Here is a 20,646-nt window from a genome sequence, read left to right on the forward strand (position 1 = left end):
TCTTTTTAAAGTGCAAATTGCTGTATACAATGTTCTGTAGAAAGTCGCAGCAATGACCTACAACAGTATATGTCTGTTGTAAATATGTAAAAGTACAAAAGTACAAAAATTGAGTTTAGTTTGTCGTCCGAAAATCTGTTAAAAAAAATAAATAAATTAAAAAATCCCTGCCCCAAGCCCCGGCTATCCAATTTCACGTGTTATCGTAAACATGATACAGAGAGATACAAAGCCAAAATACATAGTGGTAAGAAAGTGTTACCTTCTACATAAGAGCACTTAAATCAACCGCTCCACCTTCTGGTTAAACTTGATACTGCAATTACCGTTCAGGCAAAAACCAATGGTGACCTCTACAGGCAATTAGGAGAAATGCATCATATAAAGAAAGCCTAAAGTAACACTAATAAATGAGTGTAATATCAGACAAGGCTAGTCTACGTAGCTCACAATTATTCTAAAAGACATTAGGGGAATTTTCTCCTGGAGGGGGCCTTATGTCTCCCAGTTCGACCTAATATCCCCAGTTTGAAATGGTAAGTGTTGAGGATCCACTAAAACCAGTAGCATCTATAGATATTTATTGTATTATAGAAGGGACAATAGAAGCTCAGATTTAAAAAAAACATCTGAGAATCATTGATCGTATCCTCATAAATTTCCATTGAACGTCTGTCTGATCTTGGTAAAAAGAAACCAGGATTATAGATATTATTTATGGAGAAGGGCAATGGGGCATAGTCATATTGGGAGTACACTTATTTTATTGGTTTATACTATGAATACTAATCATCCACAGTCACCAAACATTGTGATGTACACAGGTAGTGACGTCTCCTGGTATCAGTGAAGAAGTATTGTGTCCTATATATCATTCCACAACATTGTAGAGACATTTCATAAAGAGGGGCATAGGGAACAAAGTCACCATAGGGAGGCCATGGTGCAATGGCATTGTAGGTAACATTAGAAGGGGCACCTGAAGCAGACACTAAAAGGGACACCTATGGCAGAATCTCTGTAGAGGGCATCTAGAACAAAGTCACTATAGGGAGGCCAAGGTATAATGGCACTATGGGGGCCACTTGGCACAGAGACATTGGGAGAGGCACCTAAGGTAGACACAAAGAGAGACACCTATGGCAGAATCTCTGTAGGGAGCATCTAGAATGAAGTCACTATAGGGAGGTCATGGTACAATTGCAATGTAGGGGGCACTTGGTACAGAGACGTTAGAAGGAGCACCTGAGGTAGACACTAAGAGAGACACCAATGACAGAGGCTCTGTAAGGGGCATCTCGAACTAAGTCTCTATAGAGAGGCCATGGGGAAAAGGTACTATAGGGGGCACTTGAGACAGAGAAAGGGGCACCTGAGGTAGACACTAAGAGGGACACCTGTGGCAGAATCTCTGTAGGGGGCATCTAGAATAAAGTCACTATAGGGAGGCCATGGGGCAATGGCAATGTAGTGGGCACTTAATACAGAAGCATTACAAGGGGCACTTAAGGTAGGCACTAAGAGGGACACCTCTGGCAGAGGGCGTAATTGTTTGCAATGTTTAGATGTCGGAGGGTATAGGAATATATGACCTTATTCTATAATAATAATAACAGAACAATCTTTCAGCGGGCAGTCTTGTGTGGTCTTCTCACCATCTTCATTGGTCTGATTTTAGAAAAATAATTTTAGTCACTTATGTCCAATCATATATTTGGTGTTCATGTAAAGTTACAGAAGATCCCATATACCATGACTATCCATGGGTGGAACAGTCCAAGTTATTCTTCATCATGTATGGGGGGGGGGTCAGGTTATCGTGCAGGTCCCCAGACTTCTTGCACCCATCTTCCACTGCTTCCCCCTGTTTTCGTAGATTAACATGAGCAGGTCAGTAGAACAGCGGAAAGTCGGGCAGATATTCAGGGTCCTTATTCTGCATTTTACGCTTAGTCCCCATCCATAATACCGGGATGGAGTAGTGTACAGGAGACCCAGAATGTAATAGTCCAAAGTAGGTCCCTATAGTCCATTGTAAGACAATCGATTGCAACCGGGGACTACAACTCCCAGCATTCTCTGACATATGGTGTTTGATGGGAGTAGTTTCACATCAGCTTGAGAATCAAAGGTTGCAGACCACTGTTGTAATGGGTAAGCACCAGCGACGTGACTGTAGATGTGGTGCCAGTACGTATACTGGTGTAGTGCTGGTTTACGGGAGACATAATTAATGCAACATAAACAAATTAAGCCCAAAAAAAAAGTGATGTTTTCCATATATATTTATATTTCTCTGCTTTAAATATATCTGAAGTTATTTACAAGACAGCACAACATAATATCAGCGTCTAAGAAAACGTTTATATTTATACAAAACTAAAATTCCTCTGTTTACCCAGTCAATATATAAAAACACAGTTCAAAAATATAAGTAGTGTTTCTCTACTTCAATATATTATAATTTTATAGACATTCTTCACTTATTTACAGAGGTACAGGTCTGTTATCATCAGATCGCCTGAACATTGCTGCCACCTAGTGGTCAAACCATAGGTTTCATGATCGAGGGATCTAAAGAATTTTTTTTAGGCCAAGGCCATAGGGCAACTTGAGCAATCCCATCTCCCACAACTAGAATTGTACGATCCTTTCAATAGATATGAATGGTGAAAGTTGTGCGCATATGTAAATGTTCCGAAAGCTGTAACAATGCGTTCCTACGGGTGGAATGGTTGCACCATAATCGCGCCGCTTTGAAAATTGGCACGCATCTGAAATAAGCATCTAGCCCAGAACGTAATCTTTGCCCTAAGTATAAAATTGATCAATTTCATGCCTTGCCAACAGTTTCCACTGACAATATAACAACTACGCGACTTACGCAGCTGTTAGAAGGGACAAAGAGCCACTTGCTCAGGCGGATCTGCCCAGCCAAAGACTCATTTGCTTGCAAAATTTTGCTGACACGTATCATGGTCCGCAATTTCAGGCCCTCCCTTCAATAATGCACCATCTAATTTAAAATGTGCTCACATAAAACACGATACATACAAAAATACTGTATCTTATAGTTATTTGTATTCCCCATTATTCTGAAGAGCAAATCTGTGCTAAGCCCCGCCCCAGAGGAGCCAAAATCCTGTCCCTGATGGGTCAAGAAATGCCTATTATCCTACTGGACCATGGAAATTCCACTATAAAGCCTATATGTTTCCAATTAAAGCTGTCTTGCCAAAATGGTACCTGTTGGGGGGTTCAGCTTTAGGGTTATTGCATAGTTTGGGTACTTCAATAAATAAGGTGCTTTAGAGAAAGCCAGTGTCATCTATATGCTGCCCGATCATATTTACCCACAATTCTCAATAATATTTGCATAATTTTCCTATTGCTATGTTACTTTGCCATGCTCTACCTGTGCAGCTATTTTACATTTTCATGACACACAAACCTTAATCTATGCTATTTGCTATTACGTACTTCTTGATAGAAACGATCACGAGAACGAGGATGTTATAATGCTACGGCTCATTTATTGTCCTACTGACTCCTATATACATGCTACAATAAATAAAAGGGAGGGCATTACAACACTGGGCCTGAAAACCAGCGACGACCAAAACTGGAGATGTTGACAGTAGCAACAAATCATGTGGCACCTTAGATTCTTCTAGTGGTCACAAAATGAAAATTAGGATCTGATTGCCTAGTTTGAGCCACACCTCCAAAGTCGGCTAACATTATAGCTCCCATAGAGGTTTTTCACTCAGCTTTTTGAGACTCATAATGGCATTATCTGTCTAGTTATGCAGCGACACTTGTTAAAAGGGTCCTTTGACGATCAGTTCATCAAAAACCCAGGGATCAGCTGTTCATCATCTGTAGGGAAAGCTGGTAGTACGTGTTTAAATTCCCTACAGTGCCACTGCAGGGGAAATTAAGAATTACACCTTGTCCCTTCAAAGCATTGGGTTGTCAGTGTAATGCAGGACAGGACAGGTCCTCCAGAGAGAGCGATGCTCTTTGTAACCTTTCTCTATGCTGAGAGATTAGGATCCTGAATACAGAACCTTCCTCTATTAACTCAGAATGTCCAAATAGGGTGAATAAAAATGCGTTTTCTAAACTCGATAAACCATTAAATAAATCTTCAAAAAGATTTTACTAATACAGAGCTCCAAATCCCCTGTAAAGATTTAAAAGATAACATTCTGGCTGCCAGCAACCACCACCAGGGGGAGCTTCTTTGCTTACTGCCACCAAACGCAATAATAACACAGTCTTCTGTGAACTCCCATGCTCCCTCTAGTGGTGGCTGCAGGTAGCGAGCATGTTATTTTTTAACTCTATGGGGGCAATTTATAAAGACAATAGGGTTGTCGCGATACCAGAATTTGGACTTCGATACGATACTTCATGTAGTATTACTCGATACCAAGACGCTAATTTTCCAACGATAAAAAAATTCTTCCATTTTCTGATGTGAGGCGCGTGGTGTGATGAATTTTGAACCTCCAAGTGCCGCACATTAATAATAATTAACTCCATCGAGGTACATAATGGGGTTAATTACTAATAATATGAGGCACATGGAGGTTTAAATTTCATAACACCTCATGCCTCACATTAATAAGTAAAAGAAAGCCCTTTTTATTTTATTTTTTACAGCGTATACGTCATAAATGACGCTTAAATTTGTTGTGTATGTTATTAAGGTTGCGACAATACCAAATGTGTATATTTTATGTATTGAGACTTTTATTTTAATGTTTATTGTAAATAATGTGTGTGTATTTTTTTTTTCCATTTTTAATTTTAACACTACTTTATTTTTTTTTACTTTTTTATTTTTAAACTTTAAAATATCTAAGTTTACCCTAACAGGAAATATGGTTAGACAGCTCTGGGGTCCTTCATTGGACCCTGGGCTGTCTGCCCATATATGGTATCCATCACAGGGATTCCCCGTGACGCGATCCAAGGGGCATCCCCCCATCTCATTTACCCCATGAATGTTGCAGTCTAGCCGCGAATAGCGGCAGAGATGAGAGGTTTCTCTGATCTCCGCCGTGTAATACAGTCATTGCCTCGGTCCTGACAAGTGTCCACGCGCGGTCAGCATGATGTGATGCAGCCGGAGCTGCACTTATGAGCGGCGGCGCAAGCACTGAAAAGAGAACATGGGGGTGCTTTGCAGTGCGCCTGCCATGTTCTCTGTCCTCAGTGCCGGCGCTTATTCGTGCAGCGCCAGCCAAATCACATCATTCTGACCGCGCGCGCACACACTCTTCAGGAGCGGGGCAATGGCTGTATCACACAGCCGCAGCCCCGCTCTGACTAAACTCATGTGTTACCGTACAGCTTAGTTTCAAAATACATGAATTAATGGTATTGAACCGTTTGAGGGGCGCACGGCATCGAAATACTACCGAAATTTCGATGCATTGTGCAACCCTATAAGGCTCATGTTTCATACGCCAGTCTTCATCTAAAGAGACTTGAAGTCAGATGTGCCTAATGTATTATTTATTTAGAGGCGCACACCTCTTAATAAATTATTTGCATCTCTGTGCGCCAGAAAATCTACGTTCGCTAAGGGCCGGCGTAGATTTACGCTATAATTTACGACAGTTTTCTGGCGTAAATTATAGTCAATTTATCACTAAGCCCTGCCCACTATTTAGAAAAGTGGCATAAAAATAGAAAAGTCGCTGAATTTTTAGAAAAAACGGCTATTTTCGGGCGCAAAATGCAACTTTTCTATGACAGAAAACTGACGTAGACGGTTTCATAAATTCCATCCTATGTCTGTGCAGGGGGCTTGGAGCGCTGTATTAAAAAAAACAGAGCTCTAACTGCATTAAAGATATATTAAAAAATTAATCTGCAGAGATTTTGACCTAAAAACGGCGTGAGGATAAAAGATGAAAATTAGCTTTATGCTAAATTCAGATTTCTGCTGGTTTCCTATTACCAGTGCATTGTGGGAGTTAAGCTGTTAGGTCACAAGTCTGACTAAACCGTTGACTGTTTCCAAGGGCAGCCAGCAAAATTATTAAATCGGCTACGCATATAAATGGAGAAAACAACATAAAATAGCTAAAAATCAGTACAAAAAAAATCAGCAAAAGTAACTACAAAGCAACAGGTTTAAACTGGGAAATATTGTCAGGATTACAAAGTTCTAAAAGGACGAGATGATCCTGATTGAGAAGCAACACCAATGTTTTTTTGGTGTGGGGGAGGGGTTTCTTCTCTGCCTTATATTTTTTACCTCTCACCCTCCATTTTGGAAGATTCAAGCAAAGTGAACTATATTCCCAACGAAAGCGAGCACAAGTACCAAACTGAGCGACAAAACTGGTCCATTGCCGGCTTTGCTGAATTTATGTACGTTTTCGGGATCTGGGTGAAAATTTTTGGCGTCCTCCAAGGCGTGGAAAGCTGCGTCCGTCAAATTGGCATTGCCTGACACCATCAAGTCAAATACACAGGATTCAAAATAAATGTCTTCCGTGTCCAGTCTCTGCCTGCACAGCGATCGAGCGCTCTCCATGTTCAGAGGGTGAGTCCTACTGAGGTCTTTAGTCCTGGAGATCTGTTGGCTCGATGGGCAACCCCCGACACAGAGCTGCAAGTCTTGCTCTTCCCGGAAAGCTTTAGATATCTCCTCCGCCATACGTAAGGAGAACGACAGCTGCCTGCCCACCTGGCGCACACGTATTGTGGTGCCTATGTAAGCAGCGTGGATCTCTATATACTTCCCAGGCTCCTTCTCATAAATAGTGAGGCTGCTGCCACCTGCTCTTCTGCCGCCATTGACAGAGCCATCGTCGAAAGCTGCCGGAACGTTGTCCACTTCTGCCTGGTACACTTTCTGGTCTATGCACTGCTTCATGTCCTTGAATATTATCGTTATCTATGAAAAGAAGAAAGAAATCAGGATAAATCCCACGCTGAACATGGCGCCATATTTAGATGGCATCTGGCTGCCACTTTTTTCACCTTTGATTCCTTTCTCCATAATATTGAAGAACATGTCAGACCCGGCCTACATTGTAGAAGCTGATTTTTAAAGGGTTAAGTTGTACTCAAGGAGGAGGGGTTTACCGGTTCAAAACTCCCCCTTCTTCACGCTCATTAATTGTTGCTGATCTCTGCTGCCACCAGGGGGAGCTTACTGCCTATGCATTCATAGTGTTCACACGGGGTGGATATGCTGCATAAAAGCCCTGGGCACCGCAGGGAATACCGGGTAAAAGAGTGCACCAAACTGTGGTCCAGTTTTTCGCCCGGAATGTCCCCTGCGGAAAACTGCTGCTAGCAGGCTGGCCTCCTGGGATGACGTTTCATCCCAGGAGACCACTGCAGCCTGTGATTGGTTGCAGCGGCGGTCACATGGGTTGAAGCGTCATCCCAGGATGCCGGCATGGAGGAAGAAGCACAGACTCCTATGTAAGTATTTTTTTTTTTATTTATATTTATTATTTTCCATGTTTTATTTTATCTCATATTTATTATTTATTTTTACTTATTATTTGCATATATACATCATTATATATTTATATATATATTTTTATATATATTTTTTTATATATATATTTTTTTCGTTTCAGACATATGTGTCTATTTTTTATATAGCGTATATTTATAATTCGATACTATGGTTTGTTATTTGTTTGTCGTTCTTTGCATAATTATTATTTCTTTTATGTTATGTATAGTATAAAAAATAAAAAATAAAATTTTGTATGCTCACTATATCTATATATAATGTATTTTATTTTATATGTTATTGGGTATCATTATCTTTATACATCGTTTATATGTCCATATCTTATTTTTCATATATTATTTTTTTATATTTATATTTATTATAATGAATTTTGCACTACATTTATTATACTTCAGCATTATATATTTTTTATATTTTATATATGTATTTTTGTCATCTTTAGCACTCCGGTTTTTTTCACTATATCTAATGCCCCTATCATACTATTATACATTAATTCTTGGGTCATCTTACTTGTTGTCACTTTTTTATTTATTATTTATTTATTCATTATTGTTTGCTATTTTTATTCATTGTATTTATGCACTATTATTATGCACATGTTTTTCTTTACATGTTTATTATTTCCTTATATGTTTCACTTTTTATTTCTTACGATTATGTTGGCACACATTTTCTGTTTAGAATCACATTTATAAATATGTATTCATTCGGATTTTTTATCAAATGCTGCACATTATCATACACTGTTCGTTATTTATTTATTTATTCATTCCTATGTATCGTTATTAACATAATTGTATATATGACTATACGCGCTGTATAATACTATCAGTGTATGACACTGATTGATACTCATGTACGTACTCTGATCTATTGGATATTTTTATCCCTTCGGGTTATTCACCATATTAGTCCTACTCCTGTCATTCTTTTGCGCATCTTGTTTTTGTCACTCTTGGTTCCCTTAGCTGTGGTGCGTGCACAGACGCTGGATTGCGCACGCGCCGTGCGACCCACATCCGGGAGTGCCGCTTAGCGTCCCACGCTGTCATGGTGACTCTCAGCCGAGGTCATCATGCGGCGCCGGGTCATCTGACGTGCGGCGCATCCCGGGATGTGTGTGTCGCTTGGTGGGCGTGTCCAGCGCCGATTTGCGTCCGCCGCAGCTGAGGGCAACCATAGTTCATTCCCATATAAGCCCCCCTAGTTTTAGGTCACTCAGCCTCCTGACGAAGCCGGTCTGCTTGGCGAAATGCGCGTCGAGGCATCTTTCATCCTTCCCTTTGGGTCGTCTGTTCCGCTCCCCACCATGTCTCAGGGTATGTGCACATTTTGGTTTGCTGCATGACATCATTTCTGCCTTTCTATGTACTACTACAGGTTTACCCTGCTTCACCATATGTGCCCTGGTTTTGTGCTGAGATTCTCTATAGCCCACTCATACCTATTTGATGTATAGATATTCCTCATTAGATGCAGTCATTTTCTCCTCATTTCTCTATACATCTGGGCATTGCCATTCCATATGCACGATCATTTCCCTGTGGGTCATTTGAGCGGTGTTTGACTTCCCTAGGTTGGCTGACTCTGTACGTTTATGGTCTTTTTCATCTGACCGCACTGTTTTTATCTCCTTATGTGGTCCATTCGTGTTTTATATTCTGTGATATTTGTTGTATCATTTCTAAATAAAGATTGTTCATTTTTCTATATTATATAGTTGACTATTATTCTAAGGGATATGTCCCTTTGTTGTTCGCTTTTGGTTGTCTCCTATGTAAGTATAGTGGGGGTTTTTATCCGCAATTCCGGACGGAAAAAACGCATCAATTCCGCTACGTGTGGACAAGCCCATACAGTTCCCACGGGAGCTGTGTAAATCTGTATGCAGTGAGCTCCCCCTAGTGGTGGCTGTAGGCAGTCAGAAAGTAATTATGATGGGGCACTTTGGCTGTCATTATATGGGTTTGTTATTTGTGGAATATCTATTTGTACTGTATGGCAGCATTATTTATGGGGGCATTACTTATGTGAAGGATGTACATGATGCTTGTAGGTTCTCCACAAGGCCCCCCCACCTCCCCTTTCATACAAATACAGTCATCTGAACCGATTTCCCATCATTTTTACCTTGCTAGTTACTGTAGCATTGGAAGAAGGGTGGAGCGGTGCGCTGGTTGCCTGGACGAATACATATTCATTGTCCAGAAGAGGCCATGAGCCGTTCACCTTACACGTTTGAAAGTCATCGCTGAAAGTGCGCACATGGGGATCCCCAAAAACGCCACAGTGCAGATACTTGGGATCAGTCTCGTGCTTTTCACGATAGACCTTGTCATAATCGCAGGCTTGTTTCACGTGACCATCTGGAAGAGGCTGCGGTGGCGGCTGCCGTCTGGGAGGAGTGGTGGGCCCCAACTTGGAGCAGTTGTGCTGAATCATAAGATCCTCGATGATGTGTACTGCAGAGTGGTACACCAGGTCTCCTCGGCAAGTCCGGGCTGTATTACGAGTGCACTGAGAATACGCACGTAAGGCGTTGCAGAACACGGCGTTCTTGTTGGAGATCTTTGGATTCGATACGGCGGCAACATAGTCCGTGTTACATTTCACAATTTTACACTGCGCATCCACTGTACAGGGAAGAAAACACAAAAATTTTAATAATGCAACTAATATGTATTAGTGGGTGTCTCCTTCCTCCATATGTAACCACCATCCATATATATATGTACTTGTCCCTGATATTAATAGAAATGGGTCTCAGCACAAAAGCTCAATAGATAGGTTCAACCAGATGGGCCAGAGGGTGCAGCTTGTAAGACCAGGGGGTGCATTGACAGATGCTCCCACTTTATTTAAGGCACAGTTAGTGCACGTTTACCGCTGAGGGGTTCCGTTGGAGGTTTCAGTCGGGTTAACCCCTCAGCGGAAAGGCAAACGGAAACCTCAGCTTCCGTTTCCCTCACCATTGAACTGTGACAAACGGAAACCATCAGCTAGGCTTCCGTCACCATTGAGTTCACGGAACCCGTCAGCGGAAAGCAACGGTGATGTGAACAGGCCCTTATATATAAAGGGTAAGTGGGCCAAATGCCTTCTGGCCCCCACCACCCTCCTCAGGACAATTATTATTTGAGCCCTGTATGGTGGTGTTATCCAGTCACTATGGTGGCATTATTTCAGCACTATATGGCGGTATTATTTGAGCACTGTATGGCGGTATTATTAGAGCACTGTATAATAGTATTATTTGAGCACTGTTTTATGAGATTATTTGAGCACTGTATGATGAGATTATTTGAGCACTGTATGATGAGATTATTTGAGCACTGTATGATGAGATTAGTTTTGCACTGTATGGTGGCATTAGTTTTTCATTGTACGGTGGCATTATATGAGCACTATATGTTGCTATTATTTGGGCACTGTATGTTGGTATTGTGTGGGCACTGTAAGGTGGTATTATTTGAGCACTGTATGGTGGTATTATTTGAGCACTGTATGTTGGTGTTATTCAGTCACTATGGTGGCATCATTTTAGCCCCCAGCACCCTCCTCTGGACAATTATTATTTGAGATCTGTATGGTGGTGTTATCCAGTCACTATGGTGGCATTATTTGAGCACTATATGGCAGTATTATTTGAGCACTATATGGCGGTATTATTTGAGCACTGTATGATGAGATTATTTGAGCACTGTATGATTGAGATTATTTGAGCACTGTATGATGAGATTAGTTTTGCACTGTATGGTGGCATTAGTTTTTCATTGTACGGTGGCATTATATGAGCACTATATGTTGCTATTATTTGGGCACTGTATGTTGGTATTGTGTGGGCACTGTAAGGTGGTATTATTTGAGCACTGTATGGTGGTATTATTTGAGCACTGTATGTTGGTGTTATTCAGTCACTATGGTGGCATCATTTTAGCCCCCAGCACCCTCCTCTGGACAATTATTATTTGAGATCTGTATGGTGGTGTTATCCAGTCACTATGGTGGCATTATTTGAGCACTATATGGCAGTATTATTTGAGCACTATATGGCGGTATTATTTGAGCACTGTATGATGAGATTATTTGGGCACTGTATGATGGTATTAGTTTTGCACTGTATGTTGGTATTATTTGAGCACTGTATGTTGTTATGTCTTTGAGCACTGTATGGGGGTATTATATGAGCACTGTATGTTGGTATTATTTGAGCACTGTATGGGGGTATTATTTGAGCACTGTATGGTGGTATTATTTTTCCACTGTATGGTGGTATTATTTGAGCATGGTATGGTGGTATTATTTGAGCACTGTATGTTGGTATTATTTGAGCACTGTATGGTGGTATTATTTGAGCACTGTATGTTGGTATTATTTGAGCACTGTATGGTGGTATTATTTGAGCACTGTATGGTGGTATTATTTTTCCACTGTATGTTGGTATTATTTGAGCACTGTATGGTGTTATTTGAGCACTGTATGGCGGTATTATTATTTATTATGGCACTGATGAAGATCAGAACCACCTATATTCTTCTTGTTGGATGGGGGGGGGGGCAAGTTGAATTGTTTACTTTACTAAATTTAGCTTCTATAAGTTAAAATCTCCAGCCTTCTTACCTTGCTCCCAGAAGATTAGCAGAAGCACGGTCTTGAAGAGGACACTGTCTGTAGATCTTGAGAGATAACGTCTAGTGGTCGGCCTACCCATCACAGTCCATTCACTCCTCACAGGTTCATCCTCCACCTGGCACAATAAAAAATCCAACTGTATAAATTTTGGTAAAAAAAATACAAATAAAGGTTTATGAATCATAAAGTCATACGATAATACTATATTATATACACAAATATATTTTTATATATATATATATATATATATATATATATATATATATATATATATATATATATATATATATGTGTAAAGGATCTGCCAGGTCCAGCTTCGGGGTTGACTTCCAGAGGTAATCAGTCTTCACCTGAGTCTATCTCTCTGAGACTGACTCCAGCTTCCACTGGAAATTATCCCCTGAAGACGCTGCTGAAGCAGTGAAACATGTCGGGGGGGCTAGCGTTTCTTTTTTAAAATCATTGCTGGTCTAACAAATAAACTCTATCACTGTGTCATACTAGAGGCTGCCCGAGCAGTCTGCAGCTGCCGTCCATGCCTGACACACTGAGATCCTAACATACATCAGATCTCCAACGTTAGATTAACCAGCTCTGAGGAAAAATTTTAATTGACACAAACTATTGTACAACCATTTACCTTATGCACTGCAACTTGTTTCCAATTTGTTTCTAATTTAAACATTAAAAGTTATATTTTAATTAATTCTATAGCAGTTGGGAAACTTGGGACTTTCTTGTGCCTTGCACATTTATTTGTTCGTTCATTAAAATTATCCCTGCCAGCTGCTAGGGTCTCTACCAATTTTTCTGACTCCAGCTTCCACCACTCAGGCTGGCAGGCTTAGGAGTGGGAGAGCCTATCGCAGACTGGCCAGACTCAGCTAGCTCCCGCCCTCTGTCTATTTATACCTGCCTTTCCTGTTCCTCCTTGCTTGTGATTCTTTCCGTGTGGTTTCCTGGCCCAGCTACAGCTCCTAACAATTTGATCCTGCTCCATACTGACCCTGGCTTACTGACTACTCTTCTGCTCTGCGTTTGGTACCTCGTGCTCTCCTGGTTTTGACTTGGCTCGTTCACCACTCTGTTGCTCACGGTGTTGCCGTGGGCCACTGCCCCTTTCCCTTTGCTTTATATTCCCTTGTATGTTTGTCTCGTGCACTTACTGAGCGTAGGGACCGCCGCCCAGTTGTACCCCGTCGCCTAGGGCGGGTCGTTGCAAGTAGGCAGGGACAGAGTGGCGGGTAGATTAGGGCTCACTTGTCCGTTTCCCTACCCCTATCATTACAATATATATATATATATATATATATATATATATATATGAGAGAGAGAGAGAGAGAGAGATCTCCTCGATAAATACCTTGACCACAGAATTTTTCATTATAGCTGCAAGACAGATAAATACCAACAAGATTCCCCTATCTCTTATGAACGTCTCAATTTCCTTGCTCACTTTTCAGTTCCCGTGCCTGTTCAGCAACTTGGAGGTCTTTTTTATTCGTGGACCCCTCTCGCCATGTATACCCACTATCCCTGGTTTGGCAAACATCCAAGGTATCAATGGAGACTGGCTGACTGCCCAAGTTTTCTTCAAGTGCCTCTTGAAGTTCAAGGAGGAACAGTAAGAATTGGCCAAGAATTGGGGGGTAAACTTAGCATGACATTGGTCTTTTTATTGAAGTCATAACATGAGTGTTAAATACTTTAACTGTGTTGGAATCTTTTACATTTTTCTTTATTATTATTATTCCCCTTTTTTTTTTGGTTTCATAAATTGTAATGAATGAAAGAAGAATAAGGTGCCATCTCCTGGGCTCTCTGTTATCTGTTAAATCTTGGTCAGGAGCAATGCAAACATAGACAGAAGGTGAACCATTAGTCCAAGTCCTTAAGAACACATCTAATCCAATACCGAATTGTTGATGCGTTTTAGATTTCTAAAGTCCTAGCAACAACTAATGACTATGGAAGGCGTCAACGATTAGGTATGGGATTATGTGTTTTTATGAAATTAGAGTGTTGGTTCACCTTCCAGTGAGCTTTAAATCCGATCCCGTAATAAATCCAGGTTAGTAGGTGCAACAGTCGCATGAAGTTCAAATCAGGTGGCCAAAATATAGTGTGTGCTCTGTTGAGTCAGAAGCCCAACTGGTCTCATATGTCCGCGCTTTCCTACCCTTTAGACTTCCAAAGGACGAAGTCTGAGGCCTTTATGGCGCTACTGATCAGCCAGTAAGACCAAGAGGCAACATGTTACATATGGACATTTAGAGCAGGCTACCTTTTGCCCCCTATGAAGTCCAAATCAGTTGGCCAAGATATAGCGTGTGCCTTGTTGAGTCAGAGAGTCCTTTTGGCCCATTAGACTGGGCTCATATGTCCACATTTTCGTACCCCTTAGACTTCCAAAGGACGAAGTTTGAGGCCGTTTTGGAGTTACTGATCATCCAGTAAGACCGAGAGGCAACATGCTACATATGGACAGATAGAGCAGGCTACCCTTGGACACTTCACGTTGGCATTTAGGAGATGTCCTAGCACACAAGAACCTGGCTTTAGGAGGACATCTCATATAGATGTGCCTGGAAGGTCAACCAACTCTCCGTAACTAATCACTGACGCATTTCGGACATCCAGAGTCCTTCATTGTAGCTAGTAGTCCAAAACGCGTCAGCAACTCAGTATTTATTTTAAATATATGGTTTTTATCGTAATCGTATCAGAGGTTTGAGGACAGCCATATGTCTCACCGACAATCTTTATCATGTATGGACTGCTGCATCAATTTCATTAAGATATATATGTTTCCGATCTCCATACAAGAGTTGGCACGCAGTTAAGAATATTTTTTTATTTTTTACATCAACGTTATTTTCCTATATAAGATGAATCGGTTCTTTTATATTAATATATATTTATCATTGCTTTTTGACTGCTCGGGACATGTGTTTTAGGAATCACTAGCCCTTAGGTTTGCCGACACATACGGACAAACATTTTTCAAGTCTCCTCCAGGTATATCTAGTTAGCACGAATTGCTTTGACACATCTGAAGTATTGATGGTACGGCCATGCAGCATGTGTGCTTCATATGTGTCCGGCTTTAAATGGCTGATCTGGCAATCTACCTCCCATCTGTCTCTGGGAGACTCCCACTAGCTTAGGGTATTAACTGTGCCATTTGGCCTGTCACGTAGAGGAATGCATTGCTAATACCACTCAGCTGTGAGAGCTGCCTGGTGCACATGTTGTGCCCTGATGGGGGCAACGCCTGCATGATATACACAAAACCACTTAGCAGGGCACAAGAGGCTGAAGTGAGTGACGCAGCTCAACCACTTTCCTATATGTCAATTTCAGAGCCCCGTTATAGCACAGGATGGAAATTAATTAATACGTCGCCAGGATTGGCCCCTTCAAATAAGGGCGGCAGCCAAATGCCCCAATAGGGCTAAACGAGCACTCATTTTTATATGCTAATGAACATATCTAGTGGCTTCTCACCCCACGCAGAGCTTAGAGGGCTCCTTTGTCATGCAGCCGGTATGTGAGCCCTCTTGGGACAATTTAGAGGGTGCTATGGCTGCCTCTCAAAGGAATCTTCCAAGCCACCACATTTAATAAAAAAATTACCATATACAAAAAAAGTAAAGGGTGATGGTCATCAGGACAAGTCCTTCAGGTAAATGCCCTATCAAGGCCAAGCTCATGGGTGTAACTGCAACAAGTAGACAGCTTTTGTGAGAGGTCAGAAATAGCGTAACCAGAGATCAGGGTCCAATGACCATTTGGCCCATGGACAGAAGGAACTTGTAGCCCCTCAGTCAAGTGCCACACAGAGAGGTCAATTCTGCTATGGTGCAATGTGTCAACCCAGCCCAAGTGGAAGGGGCCCATGACCTTTATTGGACCAGGACCCATGCCACCCTCAGTCTCCCCTCCATGAGGCCTCCTGGACATCCAACAGTGCCAGGAACTCCTGAAATACTGTCCGTTATTTGGCCCCCATCCCAAATTGCTGACTTCCCGGTAGTCTGGGCAATTCAGCCACCTCCTGCATGGCCCAATGGTGGTACTTCACCAATTTTCACATATTATCCTCCTGTAAGTGGCGCTCTTCCTAATACTCTCTATACAGCATTGTCTCTTGCACGCGCTCTCAATGCACATACATAGAACCCAATTCCTCTCAGGCTTCCTGAGGTTAGAAATGTTATTTTAGGTTAATCTCTCATTATTTTCACATTCTTTGGCACCAACCGCGTCCATCTGCTGAGAGTCCAGCTGACACAATTTTGGGGTGACATCATTACGCTCTTGATTTTTTTTGGGAAATCAACAAATTAGAGATTCCCACACATAGCCCCTGGTGTCGGACGAGCCTTTAAACATCAGCTTGTGTACGCGCCACTGTACCATAAAATCGCATGAATGCGTTCCACTCATCTCGCCATCCTCATCGTGCCTCGGCTAAGGAAATGCTGCAGATTTATGTCTGAACTCAGATGTTAGAACTAAGAGGAGGAAAAAAAATTATGTTCTTCCATCGGAAACATCTGCTCCCCCTCCCCCAATATATCTCTTTTTCACCTGCACCGGGGACTCAGACGTTAAGCTTTCTTGCCACAGACTGTTCTTGACCTTCTTCTAATATAAACCATTTGTTGCCATCATTTTTTATGCATCAAAGAACTGAGTCAGGCCGCACTATGGGAAGGGGACGGAGATCGGGACATAAAGCATTCAAATTAGGGGTGCCCTTTACGTCCACCTGCTGAAAACTAGAGGGTCCGCAGCTGGGAAGAGGAGTTGACTTGGCCAAACTCTTTTTCTGTCAAGCAAATTGCTCTCTGAAGACTTGGGAAGTATTTCCTTCCAGAACAACATGTGGCCAGATGTCATGGGGGGATATTGCAGATGTATATAACCATGAAAATACTGCGCTCTCGCATAACAAAGGCCTTACTGACTTGGGGAGATCAAGAAGCTTACAAGACATGAGATTATGTCATCACCGGCAACCTTGTTTGCTCATTAAACTTGTCATTTTCTGGACTGGGGATAAGCTCAATATCTAAATGTAAGGTTGCATTATTGAGCTAGCCATAATGTGGTTAAAATATACAAATGTAGCAGAGCTGAATTTGTCATGCAACTCTTTGGGTTTGCATTATAATCATTGAGTTAAGATAATGGAGTAGGTTTACGTGCAGTCCTGTGTAAGGCCCCAGGAACACGACCGTAAAAATAGTCCGCAATTAAGGACCCATTTACTTCCATTGACTACGGATACCTTCCTGTATATTCATGGAAAGGTGTCCGGGCCGTAGAAGTGTACCGCAAAGGATAGGACATGTCCGTTCTTTTGCTTTTCACGGACCGCGCTCCCATATTTTATATGGGAGCACGACCCGCAAATGCGGGCCGCGATTACGGGCACGGCTGTGTGCCATCCATCCGTAAATTCTGTCCGTAGTCATTTATAGTCATCCGTAAATCATCCACATTTACGGAAGGGTGTCTGTAAGTACGGTCCGTACTGCATCCGTATTTACGGATCCACTAAAAACAGGGAGGAATCTTGGGTAGTCCCCTGGTGTTGCATAGCAACGCTTCCGTAATTACGGACGGCTATGGATGCACATCCGTAGCTGTCCGTAACTACGGAAGTGCCCATAGATTGGGGAGTAAAAATACGGAAAGGTGTCCGTAGCCCATAGAAATGAGTGGGTCCGTAATTACGGAGAAAAAAAAACGGCCGTGTGCATGGGGCCTCAAACTGCAATTAAAGGGGTTTTCCAGCCAGTAAAACATTTATGGCCTATCCTCAGGATAGGCCATCGAGGATAGGCCATCATTTTTTACTGGCTGGAAAACCCCTTTTTAATGCATCATAAGTGATGACCAAATGACAAACTCAGTTCTGCTACATCCTACGGACTCTTATCTTCACATATTTAAGGTCAGCATAGAGGCAATATTGTCAAGCAATACGACAGCAGTAAAAATCTAAATGAGTAAAGTTTTGCATTGGAAAAACTGTGACAAATTTTCTTAAAGGGTAACTAAACTTTTAAAAAACTTTTGACAGGCCATAGTGACATGTCATGAGTTTTGATCGGTGGGGTCCGGGCACTGAGACCCCCATGAAGCGGCAGAATCGATCGGGGGGAGCGCTGTGCCGCTTCGTTTCCGATCGGCTTTCCTCTGAAAGCCGAGCGAGCGGTGTACGGACTCATAGACTTTCTATTGAGTCCGTACAACGCTCTGAGGACATGTCAAAAGTTTTTTAAAAGTCTAGTTATACACATGAAAGAGTCTAAGGGTCCCTTATTTACATATAGGAAGTTTGCCCCCCCCCCCCATATTTGGAGAATCAAGGGTCCGCCACTAGTGATCACTACTGAACAAATAATACAAACCCCTTTCAATTGCAGCACAAGGGGTTAATGGTTTTGCAGAGAATCACAATATTTTTGTAACAATGTAAACATTGTAACAACAGGGGCCTTGGCTTTCTGCCTAGATGTATGGTTGTTAATGGGAGAGGGAGGGGACAACTCGGACTACAGCCAGGTGAACTTCTGGAGGTCACAAGAAGACTTCTTAGCGCTGGCTTCAACAGGCAGAAAACTTTATCATTTGTCCACCATCTTTATAAAGAGTGAGAATTACGCATTTTCCTAAAAAAAAAATAATTATGAGGAACCTCCCTTTAAGGATCTCATCGGCAGAGTATTTGGGAAAATTGAATCACTGGCAAATCCGATTGCCCAAAATGGGTCAAACTAAGGCACAATGTCCTACTGGTGGACCACGTCAAGTAAAAAAGATTATCAAAAATGGAATCCAGCAACCAAATTTGGGAAAATGAAACCTATTCTACACACTATGATATTTTTGTAGTCCAGACTTACTGTGGGGCAAGTTTTCTGGCGTCCACGTTGTGTAGTAATATGTCCTCTGGCAAGTATAGAGGTTGGAAAAACACAATCTCCGGCCACCTGAAATATATTTCAAAGACAGCCGGTGTTCATCCCAGGCCACTTTTTTTTCCTATCCTCCTCCATAAAGTGATAATCCGGGACTTTCACAAGCAGCTGTCCTTCTGGATCTACAAGGATTTCCAGAGCTTCGGTGACTGTCAGTTTAAGGACTATCTAAAACCAATCTCTGCCCTTCACACAGAACAGATAAGGGCATCAGCCGTACCACCAGAGATTGGCATGAAATGAAAACTTCAATGTCCAATGACAGCCGAAGAAATAAATCTAAAAAATTACCAAATTATGGGTTTTCAAAAAGAATAAATCTAAAAAATTACCAAATTATGGGTTTTCAAACATTTTCATCCCCAGAAACGTTCCTAATAACTCAGCTTTATAGATCGCGTCTCTCTGCAGTCACAGTTTCATTCCACCTCATAACAAAGCTAATGATCAACTGGTTCCCGGTAAGGACAGCAGAAGCCTTGATCTTTGTCAGTCCTGGTCCCTGCCAACTCAAAGAAGAGGAACATAGATTGGTCATATTATTATCAAAAACGATTGTGTAACATTGGGGGCAATGCAAAATTTGTAACAACGCCCCCACCTACCAATGTTCATGTATAGTAAGTGGCAGAAGGGCATTAGGACCCACTCAGATACCACGGCTGGGTGCGACTGCTGACTCCGCCCCTGATTAAACATGTCTTTCTTTACAGGCCCATGGTAGGGTAATGGATTCCATCCTTGTGAAACTTGGGGTTGTGGCGGGTCATGGTTTTAAGGGAAGAGATAGGAACTGTGGCGGTTTCCCCGTAAATATAAAAGTTAAACTAAAGCTACAGGCAAAAAAATATTAAGAACTTTTGGCCAGGTTAGGACATACTTGCCAAATATTGAGAAGGAACATTAGGGAGGAAAGTGCAGGAAGAAGAGACGCGTTTCTTTTATATGCTCCGCCCATAAATATAGGACACGCCTCCAAACGATGCCTTTTAAACAGTGCATCTGACCCTCTTCATCACGTCACAAAATTAATATAGACGCCCTAAACTAACACAGACCCGCTAAATAAATACAGACCCCAGACGAGACCCCCCCCCCCCCTAAACGAATACAGACCCCCTAGATAAATACAGGCCCCAGAGATTTGCTTGCTCTTCCTGGAGTTAGGGAGATCATTCCCTTTTCCGAGTAAGTTATCAAGTATGGGTTAGGGGCCGGCTTCCCAACTCTCAAAAATTTTACCAAAAATAAATAAAAAAAAGCAACTTTATGTTTCATTTGATTTTGTCAAAGTTTTACTCCAAGACATATAGCAAGGGATGGGTCAACGCATCTTGTTCTGTTGCTATGTATATCCACTAGTTATGTCCCTAACCTCATGTAGCTGGATCCAGGAAATAACGAACGTACAGCAGCCATTTTTAGCTGCACTGCAGCTAGAATTTAGTCACATAGTCACCCAGACTTCATAGAAATGCATAGTCTCTGCTCTCTCCCGTG

At 41.8% G+C, this 20,646-nt stretch overlaps 1 protein-coding gene across 2 annotated transcripts; it reads right to left on the reverse strand.

Moving 5' to 3' along the window:
• Positions 1-2,267: 2,267 nt before the first annotated feature.
• Positions 2,268-19,568, reverse strand: HJV (hemojuvelin BMP co-receptor). Of its 2 annotated transcripts, none has more exons than XM_075845019.1 (4): positions 19,479-19,568; positions 12,140-12,266; positions 9,650-10,152; positions 2,268-6,919 (listed from the first exon to the last, which is right to left on the reverse strand). In XM_075845019.1, exons 2-4 carry the CDS (start codon positions 12,228-12,230, stop codon positions 6,299-6,301), a joined length of 1,215 nt encoding a protein of 404 aa, XP_075701134.1. In that variant the 5' UTR covers positions 12,231-12,266; positions 19,479-19,568; the 3' UTR covers positions 2,268-6,298. The 2 variants fall into 2 exon arrangements, with proteins under 2 accessions (XP_075701134.1, XP_075701133.1); XM_075845018.1 differs by having other exon boundaries at positions 19,072-19,568.
• Positions 19,569-20,646: the final 1,078 nt, after the last annotated feature.

This window comes from Rhinoderma darwinii, chromosome 12 (genome assembly GCF_050947455.1).
Source record: "Rhinoderma darwinii isolate aRhiDar2 chromosome 12, aRhiDar2.hap1, whole genome shotgun sequence".
Classification (NCBI taxonomy): Eukaryota; Metazoa; Chordata; class Amphibia; order Anura; family Rhinodermatidae; genus Rhinoderma; species Rhinoderma darwinii.

Excerpts from the sequence above, each read along its gene's own strand:
- HJV (XM_075845019.1), bottom strand. The coding sequence starts at position 12,230 with ATGGGTAGGCCGACCACTAGACGTTATCTCTCAAGATCTACAGACAGT. Across the intron at positions 10,153-12,139 it reads GCTAATCTTCTGGGAGCAAG|TGGATGCGCAGTGTAAAATT; the intron begins GTAAGAAGGCTG and ends TTCCCTGTACAG. Across the intron at positions 6,920-9,649 it reads ATGCTACAGTAACTAGCAAG|ATAACGATAATATTCAAGGA; the intron begins GTAAAAATGATG and ends TTCTTTTCATAG.